The sequence below is a fragment of the Carlito syrichta genome, unplaced genomic scaffold (assembly GCF_000164805.1).
Source record: "Carlito syrichta isolate Samal-C Ts95f unplaced genomic scaffold, Tarsius_syrichta-2.0.1 Scaffold84643, whole genome shotgun sequence".
NCBI lineage: Eukaryota > Metazoa > Chordata > Mammalia > Primates > Tarsiidae > Carlito > Carlito syrichta.
Window position 1 is genome coordinate 1 of NW_007028739.1, and position 23237 is coordinate 23237.

The following is a 23237-nucleotide window of genomic DNA, read 5'->3' on the forward strand; positions in this document are numbered from 1 at the left end:
CAGCCGGGCCGTTGGCCCCTGGGTCGCGAAGCCGCGCGGCTTCCGTCGTCGCTGGCGTTTGGCTTCACGGAGGGCTGTCCTCCGGCCTTCCCCGCGGCAAGGAGGCTTCTGGAAGGCTGGTGCCGGGGCTCCGTGCTGCCGTTCGGACTGCTTCCAACGGTGACCCCACCCCCGGCTCGGGCGAAGGGCTCTTCTCTGCGCGAGTGGAGTCCGTTTCACCTCGCGACTCTCGGCAGGCGGCTCCTGACTCGGGGCCGGGCCTTCTGCGTCCCCGTGCCGCCTGGCTCAGAAATCGCTGGGATGCCCCGAAGGCCGAGGCTGAGCCTGCCGCGGTGGTTAGTCTAGCACCTGCGATGGCCGAGCTTCCTTCTTAACTTCGGCGGCGGAGCCCCTCCCCCGGTGTTACTAAAGCCCTCTCAGGCATTCTCAGAGTTGCGTGGACGTTCAGTATTAAAAGATTGCCAAAACTCGAAGGAAGGAGTGAAACAAGACAGAAAGCTGGTGTGGCTGTATCTAGCCACAGGGCGAGATAACTAGCTCTGGATGGAGCTGTAGAGAGGACCGAGCCAGGAACGGGGTGCAGGAGCTGCCAACGCCTATCAGGACGTGCCACCAGGCACCGTTCTGGATTCCGAGTGCTTGTCGAATTCGCAGTGGTTTGAGTTTAGCTGAAGCCTCGTGTGTAAATGCAGCCGTGGCTCAACGCCTGTACTCTCACACTTGCGGAGGCTGAGGTGGGAGGGTTGCTGGAGGCCAGGAGTTCAAGACCAGCCTGGGCAGCACGGCGAACCGCTGTCTCTACAAAAAAATGGTAAGATCAGCTGCGTGTAGTGGTGCGTGCCCGTAGTCCCTTCAGGAGGCTGAGGCAGCAGGGAGCTATGATCACGCCACTGCACTCCCAGGCAGCCTGGACAGAGCGGGACCCTGGCTCAAAAAGATGAAATACGTGAAACATGAATACGTTAGTACCTGATGGTTTTCAAAAGACATCTTCCAAACATTTTTGTAGCTCTGCGTGATTGAGCCTTGCATCAGTCATGTTGGAACTAAAAGCCATGGTTGTCCATTAACAGTAACATTATAAGGAATGGGATTTTAGTTATTGACATATTTGCAGACTTCAGGATACTGCTAAAGATTAGATATTTAGGTAAAGTTACATTCACCACGTAAAACTAAATTTATGTTTTCTGTGGAGTGTGGCTTTATAGTAATTTAGAAAACCAGCGTATTTTACATGTTCTGCATTTTGTCTTGACAAATTGCTAAAATACACAGTTCAGTAGTTTCTTTCATGTACACCCAGCTGCCCCACTTTTCCAGAACCAGGAAACTTGGTGCAATGTGTAGTTTTGCTTGGTGAAATAGTATGTATCAAGTCAGCCACTTAGGGAAGAAAGTCTGAGGGGCCTAAGGGGAGTTGACTTACAATTAAGTCACCATTTAAAAGTCATTACTTCCTCTGTGCAAGTGACTGCTTACAAGACTACTGGGCTATCTTAACGTCCATTTCTTTAGAGCATTGGTTGTCTAGTATGTTACAGAGCACTGTGTGCATAAGGGTGATTAGAAATGTTCAGTAGCAGTAACGTAGGATGACCTGTTATCTCAGACTTGTTTTGTGGTGAGCTATCCCCCTTCCTTGCACTTGTGGTTTGGAATTATTACTAAAGAGAAGCTAAGGAGTTTGTGGTCAACTATGCATGTCCCAAGTTCAAATTCTGAAAATAATTTCATCTTCTTAACTGAAATGACATGGTATAATCCAAAGTGAAGAAATGAAGGCAGGTTAATTGTTGGCCTACTCTGGATGTATTTGTTGGTGTGTGTGACCGTGGCAAGGCAGTGTGTTAACTGCTTTTGTATACTTGATCTCATTTGATCCTAGGCATGAGTTTTAACTACATTGTAGTTTCACCAAATAGTCGCTTAGATTAGAAAGAGCTGTTACCAGTTTTGCATAAGCCCCAAGCTTACCTGAATTCCTTAGAAAAATAATTGTACATACTGGGTTTTCTCCAGGGTCTAGTTACTTGTTAGCACATCTTGGTTAAAAAAAAAAAAAAAGTTTTATGGGAGTCAGCATGTTTGTGTAAATCAAATATTTAGTTTAGTTGTTTTTTTTTGAGTTGCAGTCTCACTTTGTTATCCAGGCTGCAGTGCAGTGGCACACTCATGGCTAGTGCAGCCTCAACCTGCCAGGCTCAGAAGATCCTTCCTCCTCAGCCTTCCAAGAAGCTGTGTCTACAGGTGCACACCACATGCCCGGCTAATTTTTTGACTTATTGTAGAGACACTAGGTCTTGCCAAGTTGCTTAGACTGGTCTCAGATCCCTGGGCTCAGGCGGCTCTCTCGCCTCTGCCTCCCAAAGTGTTGGGATTACAGGCATCAGCCACCGTGCCCCACCTCAAATATTTAGAATGTATGGATTTCTTCTGCTTGTGTGTGTCTTTTAATTTCTCGCCACTCTGGGTATCTTTTGAGTGGAATAGCCACAAGGTAATCTAATAGTTTCTTAGCAGAGTAGTTTTAGAACTTGTAGGAGTTGTTAGCGTTCTGCTTTTTTTTTTTTTTTTGTAGAAAATGGATATAGTTCTCATACACACAGTTCAGTAGTTTCTTATATGTTCACCAGGTTGTACAACAATCACTACTCTAATTTCAGAACATTTTCATCACCCTAAAGGAAACTCGGTACCTGTTTGCAGTACTGTCCATTACCCCTCCTCTCAGTCCCTGGTAATCACTGATCTGCTTTCTCTATGGATTTTCCTATTCTGGATATTTTATGCAAATAGAATCATACAGTAGGTGACCTTTTGTGTCTGAGTTAGCACCATGTTTTCAAGTTTCATCCGCAAGTACTTCATTTTTATGGCTGAATGATATTCCATTGTATAATCTGGCAGGGCCTTATTTTTGCAGATGAGAAGATTAAACCCTCGTTAATCTAAACATCAACATTTAATCACAGTAGTTCAACTATGTTTTTTGTGTTTTTTTTGAGTTGGAGTCTCACTCTGTCACCAGACTGGAGTGCAGTGGCTGCTCCTGGCCACCGCAACCTCGACCTGCTGGGCTCTGGCGATCCTTCTGCCTCAGCCTTCCGAGTAGCTGGAACTACAGGTGCGCGCTACCACGCCTGGCTAATTTTTTGATTTATTGTAGAGATGAGGTCCCGCCAAGTTGCCCAGGCGGGTCTTGAACCCGCGGGCTCAGGCTATCCACTCACCTCAGCCTCCCAAAGTGCGGGATTACAGGCTGAGCCACCAAGCCCAGCAACTATGGTTTTTTTATTGGTGCTTGTGGTGTTTTTATTTTTATTTTGTTTGTAGAGATAGGGTCTTACTGTGTTGTCCAGATTGGTCTCGAACTCTTGACCTCAAGTGATCCTCCCCGGGCCTTGGCTTCCCAAAGTACTGGGATTACTACAGGCTCTAGCCTCTGTACCTGGCCTGTTTTGAAAATTCTTTGTCAGCTACTTAATTAACCAGTGTTTTTTCCTTACATACAATTAATGAACATTTCAATGTTGACAGATTTAAGACATAGCACTATACAGTTTTTTCCTGGCTATTCATTGCTATTACATAGGAGTAACTTTATTTTACTATTTAACTATTTATTTTTTTGAGTTGGAGTTTCACTCTGTCTCCCAGGCTGGAGTGCACTGGCATGCTCACAGCCACCACAGCCTCAACCTGCTGGGCTCAGGCTATCCTTCCGCCTCAGCCTTCCAAGTAACTGGAACTACAGGTGCGCATAACCTCACCCGACGAATTTTTTGATTTATTGTACAGACAAGGTCTCACCAAGTAGGCCAGGCTGGTCTCAGGCAATCCTCTCACTTCAGCCTCCCAAAGTGCTGGGATTACAGGCTTGAGTCACTGCACCTGGCCAGGTAACTTTATTTGACAGGACAAATTATAAACTAAACCACTTAACTAAGCCATTGGGTTGAGTAATAAAAGCTAAAAATCTAAGAAATTTAGGGAAAACTTGGGGTGGCTTTAAAATCTTGAGGTGTGACCTTCTTTAAGGCTGTTGATATTTTAATTAATTCAGAGCAATTAAGTAATTTAAGCTTGAATCACTACGTGGATGCCTGGAACCCTGAGAACCAACCAACTTGTCCATACCCCCCTTTTCCATTTCCTTATGTGTGTTTTTTGAGGCGAGGCCAGCACGGGCATACTGCCTAACCACAGCTTATGAGGATGGCACAGGTGCAGGGACAGTTAGGACTGTGTCCCCCCTCTTCCTGTCCCCTGCCAGCAGGTGCTGCTTGGGTCTGGGGGACCCTGATTCTTTCCAGAGTGTTGGAGCTGCCTCTTTCAGGCCTGGAATTCAGTGGTCCCTCCCATGATGTGCGCGGGTCAACGTCATGCCCTGTGCAGGGAACCCTTGTTTTTTGGACCTTGATGGGATGGAGGTGGTCAGACCCCACCTGAGCTGTGACCTTTTGAGAGTAGACAAATCAATTGCTGAGGGAGGAACAGAATTATTATTGCCTTCTGTTAGACTGAATACAGAGAACTTTGTGCTGAATTAAGCAAAACAGCTAAAACTGGAAAAACCATTGATATTGAAATCAGTAAGTTGAAACTTGAGATGTATTAGATTTAGTCTCAGTTTTTAAAAATTTTATTTATTATTCATTATGATGATTATTTTGAGTGGGAGTCTCACTCTGTTGCCTAGGCTGGCCTTGAACCCCGGGCTAAGGCAGGCCTCTCGCCTCTGTTTCCCAGTGTTGGGATTACAGGCGTGAGCCACAGCACCTGGCCTCGGTTTTATATGTTCAGAGAATTCAGATTTACCAGAAATCGTTAAGTGTGGCCATTTGTCATGCTTCTGGGGGTTTTCACCTCCTTTTTTATCATGTTGTTTATCACCAAGTAGAGATGTCATAAACAAATTTGCTTGGAGCCAAGCCAAAAAAGCCCTCCAAAGTAATCATTTCAACCTCATGACCTACATAGGGCAGCCTAAGTCATAGATCCCGAGTCCTGATCTGGTAGCTCTGGAAGCTTTAGCTTGCTGATAAAGCCTCTTGTGCTGTCAGACTGTCCACTCCAGGTTATTAACCTTTCTTTTCCCCTCCCACTAGCAACAGCTGACTCCCCCTAGTGGGAGAAGAAAATCCATATCGCGAGAAGGTCAGGGCCTGTCCTGTTATGTCCTGCTAGCAGTTGAGGCTTTTCTTTTTCCCCCCCGGGTCCTGGCAGCTCTCAGCTTAGGCCTCTCGAAGAGGATAACTTTTTTAAAACACCAATGCCAGACTCCTAGGTGAATATTTACAAAAGTCATTTCTGTTTGTTTTCCTTGTTTTGTAAGTCTGCTTATCAAGGCCGGTCGATTTTAAGACTGGGAAACTTAAGGCTCATAACAGGTTATTAGCCAAACAGTTATTACAATGAGCATGTCCTAAGATGTGCATTCTTTTGTTTAACTCTTGATCTGCCCGGGTAACCATTTTATTGTCTTTGTGCTATTACTACTACCAATAGAAAGAGAAAGCAAAAGTGAGTTTTATAACTTCAAAACAATATTTACCAGTGAATTGTATTCTATGGTAATGTTGGTTAAACACTCAAACCTCGTGTTTTCAGAATTTTACATCTGAGTCATGACTTACATGTAGAAAGTAAAATTGATTTCACTAAAGCTGTAGCAGAATATTAGGAAGAGGTAGGGAGATATTAGAAGTTAGCTGACTGCTGGATAGGTTGATACCTTCTCATGGGTGCTGGGCTTTAATGACAGCAGGGAGGTACTAGTTCCAGGTATCTTGTGTTAGGTCCCATTCGGTTTAACTTCCTGATTAATTATCAATAACAGAAAGCCAGCAGCCTCAAATTTCCTCTCTGGAGGGCACTGACCATGGTGTGTCTTCACTTCTGGCTTTGGGATCATTATAAAATGAGTTGTTAGGTAGCAAGATCCTCAGTCATTTTCAGTCCTTATAGCAAAGAAATTCTATTCCTTTACAAATTGCTATGTTGCAATAGGAAGAAATATACACATTTGCTTAAAGCAAAGACTCAGTCCAGTTTTAACAGGCCTGGCAAATGAGAGAGTAGGAGCTCTTTAATACACATTTTTTAAAGACAGAGTCTTGTTCTGTTACCCAGGCTGGAGTGGACAGGTGCGGTCCTAGTGCCTTGGGCTCCTGGGCTCAAGTAACTGGGACTACAGCATCTACTGCCACCACTCTCAGCTCGATTTTTTTTCTTCCTTTTTTTTGGAGATCCTGTCTCACTGTGTTGTCCTAACTGCTCTCGAACTCCTTTCCTCAAGTTATCCCCATGCCTCGGCCTTTCGAAGTGCTGGAATTATGGGCATGAGCCACTGTGCCCGGCCTAGAGTAAAATTCTTTTTTTTTTTTAAGTTGGGGTCTCACTCTGTCTCCCGGGCTGGAGTGCACTTGGCACACTCACTGCCACTGCAGCCTCAACCTGCTGGGCTCTGGCGATCCTTCTGCCTCAGCCTTCCGAGTAGCTGGAACTACAGGCGTGCGCCTCCATGCCCGGCTAGTTTTTCTTGGTTTATTGTAGAGATGAGGTCTCGTCAAGTTGCCCAGACTGTTCTTGAACCTGTGGGCTCAGGGAATCCTCTCACTGCTGGGATTAAAGGCATGAGCCACCATGCCCAGCCTGAGTTAAATTCTTTTTTTTGTTTTTTGAGGTGGAGTCTCACTCTGTCACTCAGGCTGGAGTTGCAGTGGCTGTTCCTGGCCACCGCAACCTCGACCTGCTGGGCTCCGGCGATCCTTTCGCCTCAGCCTTCCAAGTAGGAACTACAGGCGCGCGCTACTACGTCCGGCTAATGTTTGATTTGTTGTAGAGATGAGGTCTCGTCAAGTTGCCCAGGTGGGTCTCGAACCCGCGGGCTCAGGCAATCTACTCACCTCAGCCTCCCAAAGCGCAGGATTACAGGCTTAGCCACCGAGCCCGGCTCTGAGTTAAATTCTTAACGCCATTAATTACTTTAGTTTTACACAGTGCCGTCAGATGTGGTTAAAATTGAAAACAGTGTAAATGGGTATTTGTGATGGACTCTTTCCTGTGTAAGTTAATTCTTCTCCTCAGATAGAGGAACAAGGAAAGGGGCTGCTGTAGCTGTGGAAGAAACTGTCCTTTTGGAATCTGGCCCTGCCTCTTCTAGGAGAGTACTGAGCTTCAAATAGAATAGAATTCTCAATGAATAATTGAGTGAATGAATGGCTGGAAGTTGTGCTGTAAGACAGAATCATGGCTTATAGACCGAAATCCCATTCTGGTCTATTCCTGTGTAGGTGGACAGAAGTATTAGAAATGGGGAGCGGAGGAGAAGGTTCAGTCTTAGAGAAGCATGGGCTTTAGTGTCAGTCCTAGATTCAAATCTGCCACTTGCTGTGCTTTGGATACATTACTTGGCATTTCTGAGGCTCAGTTTCTTCAGCCAAAAAATATGGCTTGATGACATAAAGATTTTGTTTGGGTCGATAAATGTGACAGTAGTTAGCATGACAGCATCCTTAAGGTCTTTTTTTAATAGGAAAGATGAGAAACAACCTCTGTCTGCTTGGATGATTTTTGCCTTTTGCTCAGCAGTGAATCCCAAATATGTCACTGTCTTCATTTCACTGAAGGTTTGGGTGATGGCAGCCCACTCAGGGCAATGTCTTTTTAACCACAAGTTACCACAAGTATAGAATGGCCAGACTAAAGTTAATGGCCTAAGATGAAGGTGTGGAGAAACACAGTCTCGCCAACACGTGTATGCCACATACATAGGGAAACAAGTAGATTGGTGAAAATAGAAAATCAAGGTCACGGAAAAAGGAGGCATTGGGGTCCATCCTAATGAACTTACTGGCAATCAAGATACAAAAGGAAATCATACTGCCATTATCTGATACTTAGATGGGACAAACTTCCAATGAAGTTAAGCTTTCCTTAAGGACTGAATTTGAAAATCACCTTTGTGCTGAAGTGGACCTCTAGGCATATCGGCTTGGCATTTTTTAACCAATGTAATGTCAAATATCACAGTACTGTCTTAGAGCTGCCAAAGATGTAGCCTAAAAAATGTAAAACCTGAGGCTGGGCTCGGTGGCTCAGCCTGTGATCCCAGCATTTTGAGAGGCTGAGGTGAATGGATTGCCTGAGCCTGCGGGTTCGTGACCCGCCTGGGCAACTTGACGAGACCTCGTCTCTACAATAAATAAAAAAATTAGACGGGTGTGGTAGCATGTGCCTGTAGTTCCAGCTCCTTGAAAAACTGAGGCGGAAGGATCATCGGAGCCCAGCAGGTCAATGCTGGGGTGGCCGTGAGCGTGCCACTGCACTCCAGCCTGGGCAACAGAGTGAGACTCCAACTCAAAAAAAAAAGTAAAACCTGAAATGTAACCTATTTGAAGATTCCTAATTTTCGATGTTCTCTACATGCTGCCTATAGGGTTTTTTTTTGAAGTTCAACATTCTGTGGAACCATTAAACCTGATGGCAAATACCTTATTTCATCAAATTGCTGAGGTCCCAATAGCAGAGGTGTCAAATATAGGAAGAAAAACCTGTTAGCATCAATCAGTGATACAGTGATAATTTGAGCATGGCTATTAGGTATGAGTTGAGGTTTACCTTGAAATTATATATATATATATATTTTTTTTTTTTTTTTTTTTGAGTTGGGAGTCTCACTCTGTCACCCAGACTACAGTGCAGTGGCTGCTCCTGGCCACCACAGCCTTGACCTGCTGGGCTCCGGCAATCCTTCTGCCTCAGCCTTCCAAGTAGCCGGAATTACAGGCATGCGCTACCACGCCCGGCTGATTTTCTGATTTATTGTAGAGATGAGGTCTCGCTGCCCAGGCGGGTCTCGAACCCACGGGCTCAGGCAATCCACTCACCTCAGCCTCCCAAAGGCGCGGGATTATAGGCTGAGCCACCGAGCCCGGCTTGAAATCATATTTAAGGCCTTTGATTCGTATGATTAACCTACTGTGGTAGGCTGAAAAATAGCTGCCAAGCCCCCAGATCCTAATTCCTGGAACCTGTGGATGTACCTTATTTGCAGGTGTGATGAAACTCAGACAGACTTCTGAGGTGGGGAGAATATCCTGGATTACCTAGGTAGGCCCCAGATGTAATCATACAGGTGTCTACGAGGAGAGTGACTACAAGAAGGGAAGTAGGAGAGGTGAAAACGGAAGCAAGAGTTTGGAGTGACGGAAAGACGGGGTCGTGAGCCAAGGGATGAGAGCAACCTTCTGAAGCTAGAAAAGGCGAGGCCTTGACAGGTTCTCCGTGGGGCCTCCAGAGGGAACACACACATGGACTTTGTAGCTCTGTGCAGCTGATTCTGACTCCTGGCCTCCAGAACTGTAAGAGAGTAAATTGGAGTTGTCACAGTGGCAACAGGAAACGAATACAAATAAGTAGATGCTACCATTCGCTGTATACTCAAGTCTGCAGGTGTTTGGCAAGTCCCTGCTACAAGCAAGCCGTAATACCGTTGCTCCTCAGATCCAGGGGGCGGAGTAAAGGGTTTTTTGCACACTCTGCTCGGTTTCCCATGTGGAATGGCTGGCATTGAACATGTTATCTTCTTTCAGCCTTGTAAGATGGGGGCATTCTCATTATTTAATAAATGAGGAAAGCAAGGAAGGCTAAGAGTGGAGGCCAGAGTGATGGGAATGCAAGGCCTCTCAAAGGACAGGGATCTTGAGTTGGATTTTGGAGAGTGCAACAGGGATAGATGGGTCATGAGATGGGGGAAACTGTATTTATTTGGTACCTTTTATCAGTCACTGAAGAACACCAAGAAAACCAGTTTGGTTGGAGCGTGGAGGGCAGATGAGACTTCTTATACTTTGACCTCTCCTCTGGAACTGTAGAGTAACCTTAATGTTTCCATTTAGTTCTTAATTGCATCTTTTTGACTGCAAATTGTTCTGAATCTCTTTGATTTGCCTCAAACTAGACTGGGAGTGATTATTGCTTTGGTAATGTAGAAGGAAACTGAGCAGCTGGGAGTCAGAGATGGGCCGGGGACTTATTTATTTTTTTATTATCTCTCTTTTTTTTTTTTTAGAGACAAGGTCTCACCATGTTGGTCTTGATATCTCCTAAGCTCCAGCAGTCCTCTTGCCTCAACTTCCCAAAGTGCTGGGATTATAGGCGAGAGCCACTGCTTGGTCCCAGGGGCTTGTTCATTCTTACGTTTTAAAAAATCTTTTGAATAGTGCTGTATGCAAAAATAGAATGTTTTAAATGTGCATGGGTTGACCTGTCCCATTTATGGATAGTGTTGGCTAGATTTTGTTTCTCCATCTCTTTCATCTTTTAAGATTAGAAAATATAGTTTATTTCAAAAGTAAATGAGAGAGAGACAGAGAGGAGAATTACCTCCCCAAGGTAGGGAAGGGGGCCAAAGCCAGGAAATATGGCGATGGCCATAGCTCAAAGAGCACATAGCCACACTGGAGTCTTGTAAGGCAATGGCGATTTTCAAAAATTTTTAATTGACATGTTCTTGCTCTGTCACTCAGGCTAGAGTGCAAAAGCGTAATCATAGCAGCCCCAGACTCCTGTGCTCATAGCGTAATCAGGCTAGAGTACAGTAGCGTAATCATAGCAGCCCCAGACTCCTGTGCTCATGATACTCCTACCTCGGCCTCCTGATAGCTAGGACTACAGCCATGTATTACCATGTCCAACTAATTTTTTGTTTTTAAGAAATGGAGTTTCACTATATTGTCCAGGCTGGTCTCAAGCTCCTGGACTCAAGCAGTTCTCCTACCTTGACCTCCCATAGTGCTGAGATTACAGGCACAAGCCACTGCGCCCTGCCCACACCTTCTGTCTTAGGCTATTTAACCTTGGTCTGGTTGTTGTAGGTCATTTGCATTTAGTCAGAGTATTAGTGAGCACACTGGTATCGCCTAATTAACAGTTTGGGCTAGACTGTCCCAATATGACAATTTCCCCCTGCCACCCTAGCCCTTGGAATCAGTGACTTGTATTCTCAGATTTCTCCAAATAGGAATTCTGAGATTTGCCTGGTACGTTGCCTTGCCTGGTTGTGTTCTGGTGATTACAGTCATAAACTTAGGCTACATTGGTTATAGAAACCCATTGTGATGAAACTTCTGTTATTATTATTTTTTGAGTCTACTTCTCCGTTGCCCAGGCTGGAGCGCAGGGGCGTGCTCACAGACTCAAGTGACGTTCTGAGCTCAAGTGATTCTTCCACCTCGGCCTTCCAAGTAGATGGAACTACAGATGTGCGCCACCATGCCTGGCTAATTTTTTTATTTGTAGGTCTCGCCAAGTTGCCCAGCCTAGTGTCCACCCCTTGGCTCAAGCAATCCTCCCTCCTCGGCCTCCCAAAGTACTGGGATTACAGGCTGAGCCACTGTGCCCAGTGGCTTCTTTCTTTTTTTAAAAAAAAATGTTTTTAAAGATGGGATCTTGCTATGGGACCCAGGCTGGTCTGGAACTGCTGGCCTCAAGCAACCCTCCAGCCTCAGCCTCCTAAAATGCAAGGATTATAGGCCTGAGCCACCCTGCCTCAACCACAACAGTGTTTAAAGCTGATAGATAACTTTGTTTCCTGAGTGTGTTTTGCCTACCTAGGTGTATATTTGATATTACCCCATTGCCAATCTAGAAATCAATAGCATTCATAGCATATTTGACATTCAGAATGGATTGGTTAACACCATTCTCTGTATAGCAAATCTTTTTCAGTAGTTATTATGAAATTAAAGAAATATAATAATAGCCATTGTAGACACTGGAAATCTTTATTTAACTTTGCATACGTATCAGTAAAACTTTTAAATAAAATAGTACAGGCTGGGCATGGTGGCTCACGCCTGTAATCCTAGCACCCTGGGAGACTGAGGTGGGAGGATTGCTTAAGTCCCAGAATTCAAGACCACTTTAGGCAACATAGTGAGACCACTTGTCTACAAAAAGTCAAAATTAGTGTGATGTGGTGGTACACACCTGTAGTTCCAGCTACTGGGGAGAATGAGGCAGGGGGATTGCCTGAGACCAGGAGGTTGAGGCAGAAGTGAGCTATGAATGTGCCACTGCACTCCAGCCTGGGTGACAGTGAGACTCTGGCTCAAAAAAAAAAAGACAGTGAAATGGATTAATACTTTTCACTAAGATTTTTGAACAAAAAGAAATATACATGTAGTCTGTAATGTATTACATAAAAATTACTGGATTCTCTTTTACAGCATCATAAATTCCTGCTATATTTGGTAAAAACTTATGATTGTATTTTGCAGAAATCAGTGAAATGGCCAAGTGATAGCAGCATAGACATTATTTGGTCTATTGCTCTACTATATGTCCAGTTCTTGGTGAAAATGAAGCTGTCAAACATAATCCTTAGATTTCTTCTGGCAACAGAAGCTAGTGTCTTTTGTCATTTCTCTAGCAATCTTTGCAGTTTTTTTTTCCAATTTAAATGTTTACTTTCTTATTTTTTGTTTTGTTTTGTTTTGTTTTGGTTTTGAGTTGGAGTCACTCTGTTGCCCAGACTGGAGTGCAGTGGCTGCTTCCAGCCACCGCAGCCTTGGCCTGCTGGGCTCCGGCGATCCTTCTGCCTCAGCCTTCCGAGTAGCCGGAATTACAGGCATGCGCTACCACGCCCAGCTGATTTTTTGATTTATTGTAGAGATGAGATCTCCCCAAGTTGCCCAGGCGGGTCTCGAACCTGCGGGCTCAGGCAATTCACTCACCTCAGCCTCCCAAAGCGCGGGATTACAGGCTGAGCCACCGAGCCCGGCTTACATTTTGTTGTTGATTCTCTATAAATTCTGTGTGTTAGTCTTCAAGGCGTCTCCAAATTATTTTTCATGTAGAATACACTGTTACTTAGGGAATAAGTCATACACATAATAATATGAAACTTAAATACATTTTATGAGAGTATGCAGTAACCACAGCAATTATTTCAAACGTAGACCGACAAAGATTTAAAGAAATTTTTTTATAGAGATTTGGGATCTTGCTGTTTCCCAGATTCATCTGAAACTCCTGGTCTCAAGTAATCCTCCAACTTCAGCCTCCCAAAGTGCTGGGATAGTAGGTACGCCATGCCTGGCCCAACAAAAAGTTTTTTGTTGGTTGTTTTTTATGCAAGAAACTTCACTGACATTGTTTTAAAGTATAGGGCTATGGTAATAATGAAGAGCAAAGTGATACCCAGTTTTATTATTATTATTATTACTATTTTGAGTTGGAGTCTCACTCTGTCACCCAGACTGGAGTGCAGTGGCTGCTCCCGGCCACTGCAGCCTCGACCTGCTGGGCTCTGGCGATCCTTCCGCCTCAGCCTTCCAAGTAGCTGGAACTAACAGGCGCGCGCTACCACGCCTGGTTCATTTTTGAATTATTGTGGAGATGAGGTCTCGGCAAGTTGCCCAGGTGGGTCTTGAACCCATGGGCTCAGGCAATCCACTCACCTCAGCCTCCCAAAGCTCAGGATTACAGGCTGAGCCACCGAGCCTGGCTATTATGGTTTTCAAGTTATGCCCAGACCATGAAGCCCTTTTCTCTTGGTGTGTCGCTTAGTAAAATTCTTATCAGGCTGAGTTGCCGTCTCCCTACCTATGGACAGATCTCTTCGGTCTCCCTTGCAGTCCTCCTTGTTCTCAGTATTGGAATTGCCTGGGTTTGGGTTCTGATCCCTGTACTCTAGTCAGGGTTCTTGTTCAGTAGATAAGTTGACGCATCTCTGAGACTGTAGAGTACTGCCAGGGGTTTCTGCTGTGTTCCCTCTGACCTAGATTTCTTTTTATCCCCTACCCTTGCATATCCAGTTGCCACTTTGAGGTCTGTGCATTCGATGCTGCACAGATAATCCCAAACCAGAGAGGACCCTAGCTCTCCTCTGGCACATCTTCTCTTCCCCCTGTTGTGTCCTCCATCTCAGCAGGTGACACCACACAGATGACATACTTGGTAGTCCTGTTTCTCCTCTAGAATATATCTTTCACCTCTTTTAATGACCTGCTGACAAATGTCTTATCTGGCGGTAAATCCTATCCTTCAGCAATTCACTGTCAGACATTTTTTAAAAATTTCAAATAGAGAAATTTCTCCTATAGTTTAATTCCACTTGTTCTAAGAAAAATCCTTTTATATAAATTAAGGATCAGCATACTTTTTCTGTAAAGGCTAATATAATGTTTAGTAATATTCTAAATATTCTAAATTTCTAAATAGTAATATTTAGAATTTTGTGGTTCATATGGTCTTTGTTGCAGTTGATTCCATGTATCCTTGTGGTGGGAAAGCAGCCATAGACTATCCATAGACTGGCATAAATGAGTATGGCTGTGTTCCAATAAAGCTTTATTTATAAAAGTAGGTAGCAACCGGGCTCGGTGGCTCAGCCTGTAATCCTGCGCCTTTGGGAGGCTGAGGTGAGTGGATTGCCTGAGCCCATGGAATCAAGACCCACCTGGGCAGGCGAGATCTCATCACTACAATAAATCAGAAATCAGCCGGGCGTGGTAGCGCATGCCTGTAATTCCGGCTACTTGGAAGGCTGAGGCGGAAGGATCGCCGGAGCCCAGCAGGCCGAGGCTGCGGTGGCCGGGAGCAGCCACTGCACTCCAGTCTGGGCGACAGAATGAGACTCCAATTCAAAAAAAAAAAAAATAGGTAGCATATTTGCACATCAAGGTTTATAACAGCATCCTTTGTAATCTCTAAATAGTAGAAGTAAAACTCAAGTGTCCATCAACAGGAAAGTGGATAAGCAAAATGTGATATGTATGTATGGGAATATTACACAGCCATGATAAGGAATGCAATCTTGACATATGCTACAACAGATGGACCTTGAAAACATTATGCTTAGTGAAATAAGCCAGACATGGAAGACAAAGATACGATAATACTTTGGACACATTTATAGAGACACAATAGAATAGAAGTTAGCAAGGGCTAGGGAAAGGGGAGAGTTACTTAGTGGGTAGAGAGTTTCTTTTGGGGATGACAGAAAAGTTTTCAGCATTGATAATAGTTATTGTTACACAACATTGTGAATGTATTTAATGCTACTGAATTGTACATTTCACTACTTTTTTTTTTTTTTTTTTTTAAGCAAACCTTGGAAAATGAAAGAAAAAAGAGATGGCTGAAATTGCTAAGACTGGCCCACCAGTCGTACTTGCCAACACTGATATAGATCATAAAATCTTGTCAGCCTCTACTTTTGTCTTATTTCATATATTTGTGTGTGTGCTAATTCTGAATCGTCTTAGTGACTGTTCTCTGGGTTCTTAATAGTCTTCGATGTTGGTACTAAGAACTGAGCCTCATTTGACTTCCTTCACTAGAATGTAAGTTCCATGAGGGCAAATCACTTATTTTGTTTCTGGCTGTTTTTCTCGGTGCCCAGAACAGTGCTAGGTACACAGGAGGCTCTTGGCATATATTGAACTCACGGAAGGAATAGTTTGTCCTGTTACTCCTTTTTTTTTTTTTTGAGTTGGAGTCTCACTCTGTCACCCAGACTGGAGTGCAGTGGCTGCTCCCAGCCACCGCAGCCTCGACCCGCTGGGCTCCGGCGATCCTTCCGCCTCAGCCTTCTGAGTAGCCGGAATTACAGGCATGCGCTACCACGCCCAGCTGATTTTTTGATTTATTGTAGAGATGAGGTCTCGCTGTCCAGGCGGGTCTCGAACCTGTGGGCTCAGGCAGTTCACTCACCTCAGCCTCCCAAAGGCGCGGGATTACAGGCTGAGCCACCGAGCCTGACTCTTACTCCTTTATGCTGTAAGGTCATTCATTCTTCCGTCTCAGCATACTTGAGACATACCCTTTGCAGTGGACTGAATGTTTGTGTACTCCCCCCTGCATTTACATGTTGAAATCCAGTCCCCAGTGTGATGGCATCAGGGGATAGGCCCTTTGTGGGTCTAAGGGTGGAGCCCTAATGAATAAACTTAGTGTCCTTATAAAAGAGACCTCAGGGAGGTCTTTGTGGGGATGCACCATGAAGATGGCCGTCTACAAACCACTGGGGTGTGGGAGGGCCCTCACCAAGGATGAAACCATGCTGGTACCCTGATCTTGGACTTCTGGCCCCTTAACTGTGAGAAATAAACATGGGTGGGCACGGTAGCTCATGCCCGTAATCAATCAAAAGAATTAAAAAGTTGTCTTTGTTGCTTAAGCTACACAGGCAATGGTATTTTTGTTGTAACAGCTGAAATGGATTAAGACACTTTTCTCAGTAGCAGCTGAAATGGAATAAGACACCTACTCAGAGTAGCAGTGATTCTCAACCTTGCTGTCATTCTTTTTTTTTTGAGTTGGAGTCTCACTCTGTCACCCAGACTGGAGTGCAGTGGCCGCTCCCAGCCACTGCAGCCTCGACCTGCTGGACTCCGGCAATCCTTCCACCTCAACCTTCCGAGTAGCTGGAACTACAGGTGTGCATTACCACGCCTGGCTAATTTTTGATTTGTTGTAGAGATGAGGGCTCACCAAGTTGCCCAGGCGGGTCTCGAACCCGCGGGCTCAGGCCATCCACTCACCTCGGCCTCCAAAGTGCTGGGATTACAGACTGAGCCACCGAGCCCGGTCCTTGCTGTCATTCTTTATATATGATGGCACCTCGTCTCTACAATAAATCACAAAAACTAGCCAGACGTGGTGGAGTGCGTCTGTAGTTTCAGCTACTTGGAAGGCTGAGGCGAAAGGATCGCCTAAGTCCAGCAGGTAGAGGCTGCAGTGGCTGTGAGAGGCACACCGCTGCCCTTCAGCTTAGACGACAAGAGTGAGACTCCAACTCAAAAAGAAAAAAATCAGAGAAGAAAAATAGCTTCCTTAGCCATCAGTGTTGTTTCTGTACCACTTGAAAGTTTTGAGGTAGTAGTCGGGAGATTGGCAGATAAAGGGGATGTCCTATCAATAGGGGATAGGCAGCTCTGAGAAAGGGAATGAAGGTAAAGAATTTGGATACAGTTCAGAGTCCTGGCTTTGGAACTTTTGATCACTAACCAACATTTCCTCTCCTTCTAAAAAATTAATCCTCCAGCCATTTTTTCCTGACCCCTTCATCTGTTTGGATAGTCTTCATCTATAAATCGTTAGCCTTGGACATATAATCCAAGGGTTTGGTTTTGGTCTGATTTGGTTGTTGGTCTTTTTTTAAACATTGGTGGAAGAGTAATACTCAAATAAGCCAGTTTTCACTTTTTCCTTTTTTTTTTTTTTTAAATAGAGACAGGGTCTCACTATGTTGCCTAGACTAATATCTGGGGCTCAAGTGATCCTCTTGACTTGGCCTTTCAAAATGTTGGGATTATAGGCATGAGTCACAGCCCCCAGCCCAGTTTTCATGTCTAAAAGACCTTATGTTAGTAGTCTTGGTGAAACAGTTTGATCCAGAAGCAGAAAATTTTTCAGTTAGCATTGAACATTTTGGAATACCTGTTTTCTGCTTTAGACTAGTAGAAGACTGCTTTTAGTCTTTGGGCACGTCCACTCTAACTTGAAACAAGGTCAGCAAAATTTCAAAATGGAGTGATTTAGAGCCTGTTAATCTTGTTATCATGAAATAATCTAGGAGTTCAAAGAAAAGGAGAAATCTGTAGCTGGAGTGGTAGAATCAACAAACGCTAAAAGAATTTGAGTTAGTCACTGAGGAGAGCCTGGACTGAGAGAGCAAACGATGAGGAAAGTCATGCTTATTGAATGCCCCCTGCCAGGCACTTGTGAATTAACCTGTGAGAAGAACAGGCTGATTAGAGGGCATGGGCATAGGAGAGATAGCAGGTGAGACCAGATATGCTAGAATAGAACCAGACAACATAGGAGCCTGGATGCCATAGTGAAGTAATTATTACCCTGTTGACAGACTTGCACCTTGGTGAGAATATATCAGCTGTATTTTCTGGACCACCTTATCCTTTACAGCATTACTAGATTCAGAATTGTGAAAGCCAGTCAAGAAGCTATTATAGTCATTTAGGCTTGAGAGAATAAAAACTAAGTTGATGACAGTGGGACAAAGAGAAGAGCTTATAAAGGTCTTCAATAGGATTTGGTGTCTGAGATATAGGAAATTATGTGTGGTCACTATATTGGTTGTCTTAACCTGCTGGGTTTGAGATGATAATAAGACATACAAGTAGAGATGTGCTCCATTCTTTTTGAGGGCCAGTTCTGTGCAGATTTTGAACAAGGCCCTGGGAACACTTGGGATCAACAGTGACCAAGTTCCCTGTCCTCATAAAACTTGCAGGCTAGTGGGAGAGACCAACGAAAATCACACAGCTATAATTACAAATGGTATGTGGTCAGTGGAAACTGTATGATAAAGACCATGATGTTAGGATGGGTGGTCCATGATAACACTGAGGAGCTAAAGGGCCAGTGCAGGTGGGGCGAGGAGTGAAGAGAGAGTTATGCCGAAGGAGGGGCTGGAAAGGGAGGCAGAGGAGGAAGGCTAGCAAGTCAGGTTCAAGTGGCAGTTGCAGGAAGCGTGTGTGCTGGATAAAAAGCAGAGAAGTAGGAGGAGAAGGAAGGAAACTGCAAATGAGCCCATGAGAGGAGTGGGGTGGAATCAGCATTGACAGAGACACCGGTCATGAACTCTTCTCGGGAGGAGCCCTGAGGAGGAGCACCAACGTAAAGGTGATTGGGTTGGGCAGTGAGATTTGGTGCCTTTCGAGCAGAAACAGGATTGCAAAAGATGGAGGATGAGGAATGGACAGTGGAGACATTGAGGCGGTAGCTGTGGGTCGTCATTAGGAAGAAGCTGCTAGTGAAAGCAGGTTTCACAGTTTTTAAGATATATTTACCCAGCTAAGATAATCAATCTCATGATGTGTTTCAGATGAAAAAAAAGATATTGACCATGAGACAGTGGTTGAAGAGCAGATCATTGGAGAGAACTCACCTCCTGATTACTCAGAGTACATGACAGGAAAGAAACTTCCTCCTGGAGGAATTCCTGGCATTGACCTCTCAGATCCCAAACAACTGGCAGAATTTGCTAGGTAAGTTATAAGAACTTTCTTTCAATTATAGAAAGTGCTTGAGTCTTACCAGCTGTATTGTTTTGTGCCTAAGTTGCAATGGTGGTTTGTATTCTTTCTCTAGAGTACCTTTTGAAAACAAAAGCTGTCAGTTTTATTTTTAGTTGTAACTATGCTATTAATGTTAGTGGCAGCATTTTACATCCTTGCAGACAATATGAGGAGGCAAATATCCTTTAATTCCCGTTATTGGCATTGCTTACGAATAAATAAGATTGCGTATAATTTGTTTTTTTGAAGTGGGTATCCTTACACGACTCATGGCTTTTTTGTATACATTGTAAACTTGGATGTGTTAAGCTAGATGAAGCTGTGAGAGACCCAGGTCTGTGCTAGATTCACCCAGCTGACCACTGGAAAGACTTTCATCAGTTTATTTCTACATGTCATCAGTTAAACACCCAGTGTTTTGTTAATTTGAGGAAGCATGATAGGAAGAGATAAAAAATTTATGGCTGGGATCCCTGTGTCTTTCCCTAGTGAGTACTCAAGAAGATCTGAACCCACTGGATGTTTTGCCTGAAATGGGCTGGGCTCCTACGGAAGCTTACTTTGTGTGTTCTTTTCTTTTCTGGTACTGTTTGGCAATTTTTACAAGGAGTAGAAATACCCACAGAGTTGTACGATTTTTGATGAAATGAACTAATAAACTCGGGGGCAGAAGGCCTGATGCTTTTCCCTCCTTGAGGTTGGATGGATGCAGCCTGGAATAGCCGGGGAAATCCGGGTGGGCAGGGTCAGGAAGCAGTGGATCTTCTTGATCCTGCACATCCTCAGAACAGAGTGGGGTGCCTTGTCTCTTTCTCTTGAGAGCAGAGTGGTTGAGGGAAGAGCTGCAGACCCTGGAGTGTCCTGGCTTCCTCTTGACCCTCCCTCAAGCCGGGTGGGCGAGTCTGAGTGCCGCCCGAGCCCCCATGTGTCAAATGGGCGTAAGAATTCCATTGACAAAGGAAATCCTTTTCTCTCCAGTGAAACTATAGCTATCGGGAATATACACATGAACTTATCGCGGCTTAACAAAGTGTAGGCGCTCTTTCTGTGTTAGTATTGTGTTCCAGCTTTTATTGCTGTTCATATTTCAAATGCAATTATGTGAATCAAACTGCCCTTTCTCCTAAAAAAAAAAAGAAAGAAAGAAATGAAAGTTGAGTCTGTAGGGTGGGTAGTCAGCATGAGGTTCGTTTTTGGACAGGTTAAATCAGTTACCACGCCAGTGTCGAATATTGTCCTGCATTCTTAGCCAGTTCTTCCTTACATGCTCAGAACTTAGTGAGGATACAGAGACGTAGCGGGAATCAAGAGGAGCTTGTGGAGGGCTGGCGTTTGGTTTGGGCCTTGAAGAACATGGAGCTTTGATAGGTGGAGGTATGGGGGTTGCCGGCACTAAGAGTGCCTGTAGGGAAACCACTGGAGTTCAGCTTCGTTGGAGGCAGATCATTAGGTCCATGAAACCTGGGACAACCTAGAAGGACTTTTTGGAATGCAGAGGGCAGCTGCTGAAGGTTTTGAGCAGAAGGCCCTTAGCTGTATGATTAATTTGAAAGAATTACCTTGCAGCTATCTACCCGCCCTGGATTGTTAAAGACAGATTGACTGTGTCTAGGGGCAGGGAACAAGAAAGGGAAGAGTCAAAATTGACATTAAAAGCTTCACTCCAGCTGGGCACCGTGGCTCATGCCTGAAATTCCAGCACTTTGGGAGACCAAAGCGGGAGGATTGCTTGAGCCCAGGAGTTCGAAACAGGCTGAGGCAACATAGCAGACAAAACCCAGTCTCTATAAAAATATAAAGAACTTAGCAAAGCGTGGTGGTACGAGACGGTGGGTTCTACTTGGGAAGCTGAGTCGGAAGGATCCCATGAACCCAGGAGGTCGAGGCTGCAGTGAGCTATGATTGAATTGTGTCACTGCACTCTAGCCTGAGTGACAAAGTGAGACCCAAACTCAGAAAAAAATAAAAAGGCCAGGCGTGGTGGCTCATGCCTATAATCCCAGCACTTTGGGAGGCCAAGGTGAGAGGATTGCCTGAACCCATGGGTTCAAGACCAGCCTGGACAACTTGGTGAGACCTCATCTCTACAATAAAGGAAGAAAAATTAGCCAGGCATGGTGACATATGCTTGTAGTTCCAGCTACTTGGAAGGCTGAGGCCGAAGTGTCGCCTGAGCCCAGCAAGTCAAGGCTATGGTGGCCATGAGTGTGCTTCTGCTCTCCAGCCTGGGCAACAGACGAGACTCCCACTCAAAAAAATAAAAATTTTAAAAGCTTCATTCTGGCCGGTCTCAGTGGCTCAGTCTGTTATCCCCAGCACTTTGGGAGGCCGAGGTGAGTAGATTGCCTAAGCCCGCGGGTTTGAAACCAGGCTGGGCAACTTGGCAAGACCTCATCTCTACAATAAATCAAAAATTAGCTGGGTATTGTAGCCCACGCTTGTAGTTCCAGCTACTTGGAAGGCTGGGGCGGAGGGCTTGCCAGAGCCCAGCAGGTCGAGGCTGCAGTGGCCGGGAGCCACCACGGCACTCCAGTCTGGGCGACGGAGTGAGACTCCAACTCAAAAAAAAGCAAAACTTAATTCTTTGGTTGACAGGGGAAATTGGAGACGGTTCTGGTTTGGTGTTCAGAGTAGGCAGCGTTCGGTTTTAGATGTAATAAAGCATCATCCATGTTGGACTTGAGTGGCTTTGGGAGGTAAGTTGGAGCTAGAATCATCAGAGGAGGAGTAGCTAAAAGCACAACCATGCTAAGTAAGCTTCTGGGGGAAGATTTTGGAATGAAAAGACCCCAGCATAAAATCGTGGGGAAACCCTAGCGATTTTTATACTAAGAGGAACTAGTGAGAATAGAAGTATCATTCAGCCAAGTAGGAGGAGACCCAGGAATGCACAGTTCACGACAGCCAGTGAAAGAGTTTCCAGAAGGATCAGGAGAGGGAGGAATCCAGTCTCTCTAGTTGACATTGTGAAGTAATTTTATTGGAGGGCAGAGGGCTGGGGAAAGACTTTGGAGAGAGAGGAGCCTATGGGAGAATAGAAATAATTAGGTGACCTTGGGTGTTGCTGCTCCTCTCTGGAGAATTGGGGCAGTTTGTCCCCAGTCCTCCGAACAGAAAATCTACAGGACATATGACTTGGGAACACGACCTGGTGTCTGCATCAGAGCGGCCTTAGACCATTACTTCTTAGGAAAGGGACCACCCATGAGGACTGGCATCATTCATTGGGAGATTTCAAAAAACCAAGGATAAAGAAGCAAAAAGATGCCAGTGAGACAGGCTGTCTGGAAAAGAAGGCAGTAGGTAATTAGACAATCAAACAGTGTCCTGGGAGGAAAAAGTACTGTAAGCACAGAATTCTTGATCCAGCAAGCACAAGGGTGAGAAATGACAGTTTGTTTTGTGTTGGATGCCCCCTTTCTGAGGAGGTGACTTGAGGGTGTACTGCAGCCAAATGAGGATGAACCTCGGAAGGAAGACTTGTAGTCAAAAACAACCAGGAGGTCAGCTGTGCAGCAGGCTGGGAAAAAAATTCAGTTTAGAATAGGAAGTCAACCGGCTGTAAGAGCTTCTAAGGAAAGTCCATTTCATTTAGTAGTGGATAGAATGAGTAAGAAGCTTGGTACTATGGAAGAGGGTCTTCTAAACAAGAAAAAGAAGGCAATCAGAAATCCCCTGAAAAGTGGTGGCCTAAAAATGAGATGTAATTTCAACAATATTTAAAGAGAGAACCCATTTGCCCTAACGCTAGAAAGATTCTCCCCTTGGTACTTGGAGCTGTGTGACCTTGTAGAGCAAGGTCTGTCGTCCTAGCATAGTTTAACCTTACAGTAAACAATATTTACATACCCGTAATATGAATGTAAATAGTGTGTCTTCTTTTGTAATCAGCCTGTTAAAGATTTCATCTTAAGGCTGCTGTGTGGCTTAGGATTGTGTGAGCCCACGGATTCAATACCAGTCTGGGCAACATTGTGAGACCTTGTTTCTATAATAAATCAAAAAATTAACCGGGCGTGGTGGTGCATGCCTGTAGTATAAGCTACTTGGAAAGCTAGAGCGGAAGGATCCCCTGGGCCCAGCAGGTTGAGGCTGCAGTGGCTGTGAGTGTGCCACTGCACTCCACCCTGGGTGACAGAGTGAGACTCCAACTCAAAAACAAAAAAATGATTACTTTTTTTT

The 23237-nt window shown here is 44.8% G+C and overlaps 1 protein-coding gene across 1 annotated transcript in view; it reads left to right on the forward strand.

Annotated features, from left to right (window-relative positions):
- Window positions 1-72: 72 nt before the first annotated feature.
- LOC103258790 (transcriptional repressor protein YY1) overlaps window positions 73-23237 on the forward strand; it is a gene marked incomplete at its 5' end in the record, with an annotated part of 36824 nt that continues 13659 nt past the window's right edge. Inside the window, 3 exons of the mRNA XM_021711531.1 lie at window positions 73-335; window positions 18159-18315; window positions 18863-19025. Of these exons, the coding sequence (XP_021567206.1) occupies window positions 73-335; window positions 18159-18315; window positions 18863-19025 (583 nt within the window). The remainder of the gene's footprint in view (window positions 336-18158; window positions 18316-18862; window positions 19026-23237) is intronic.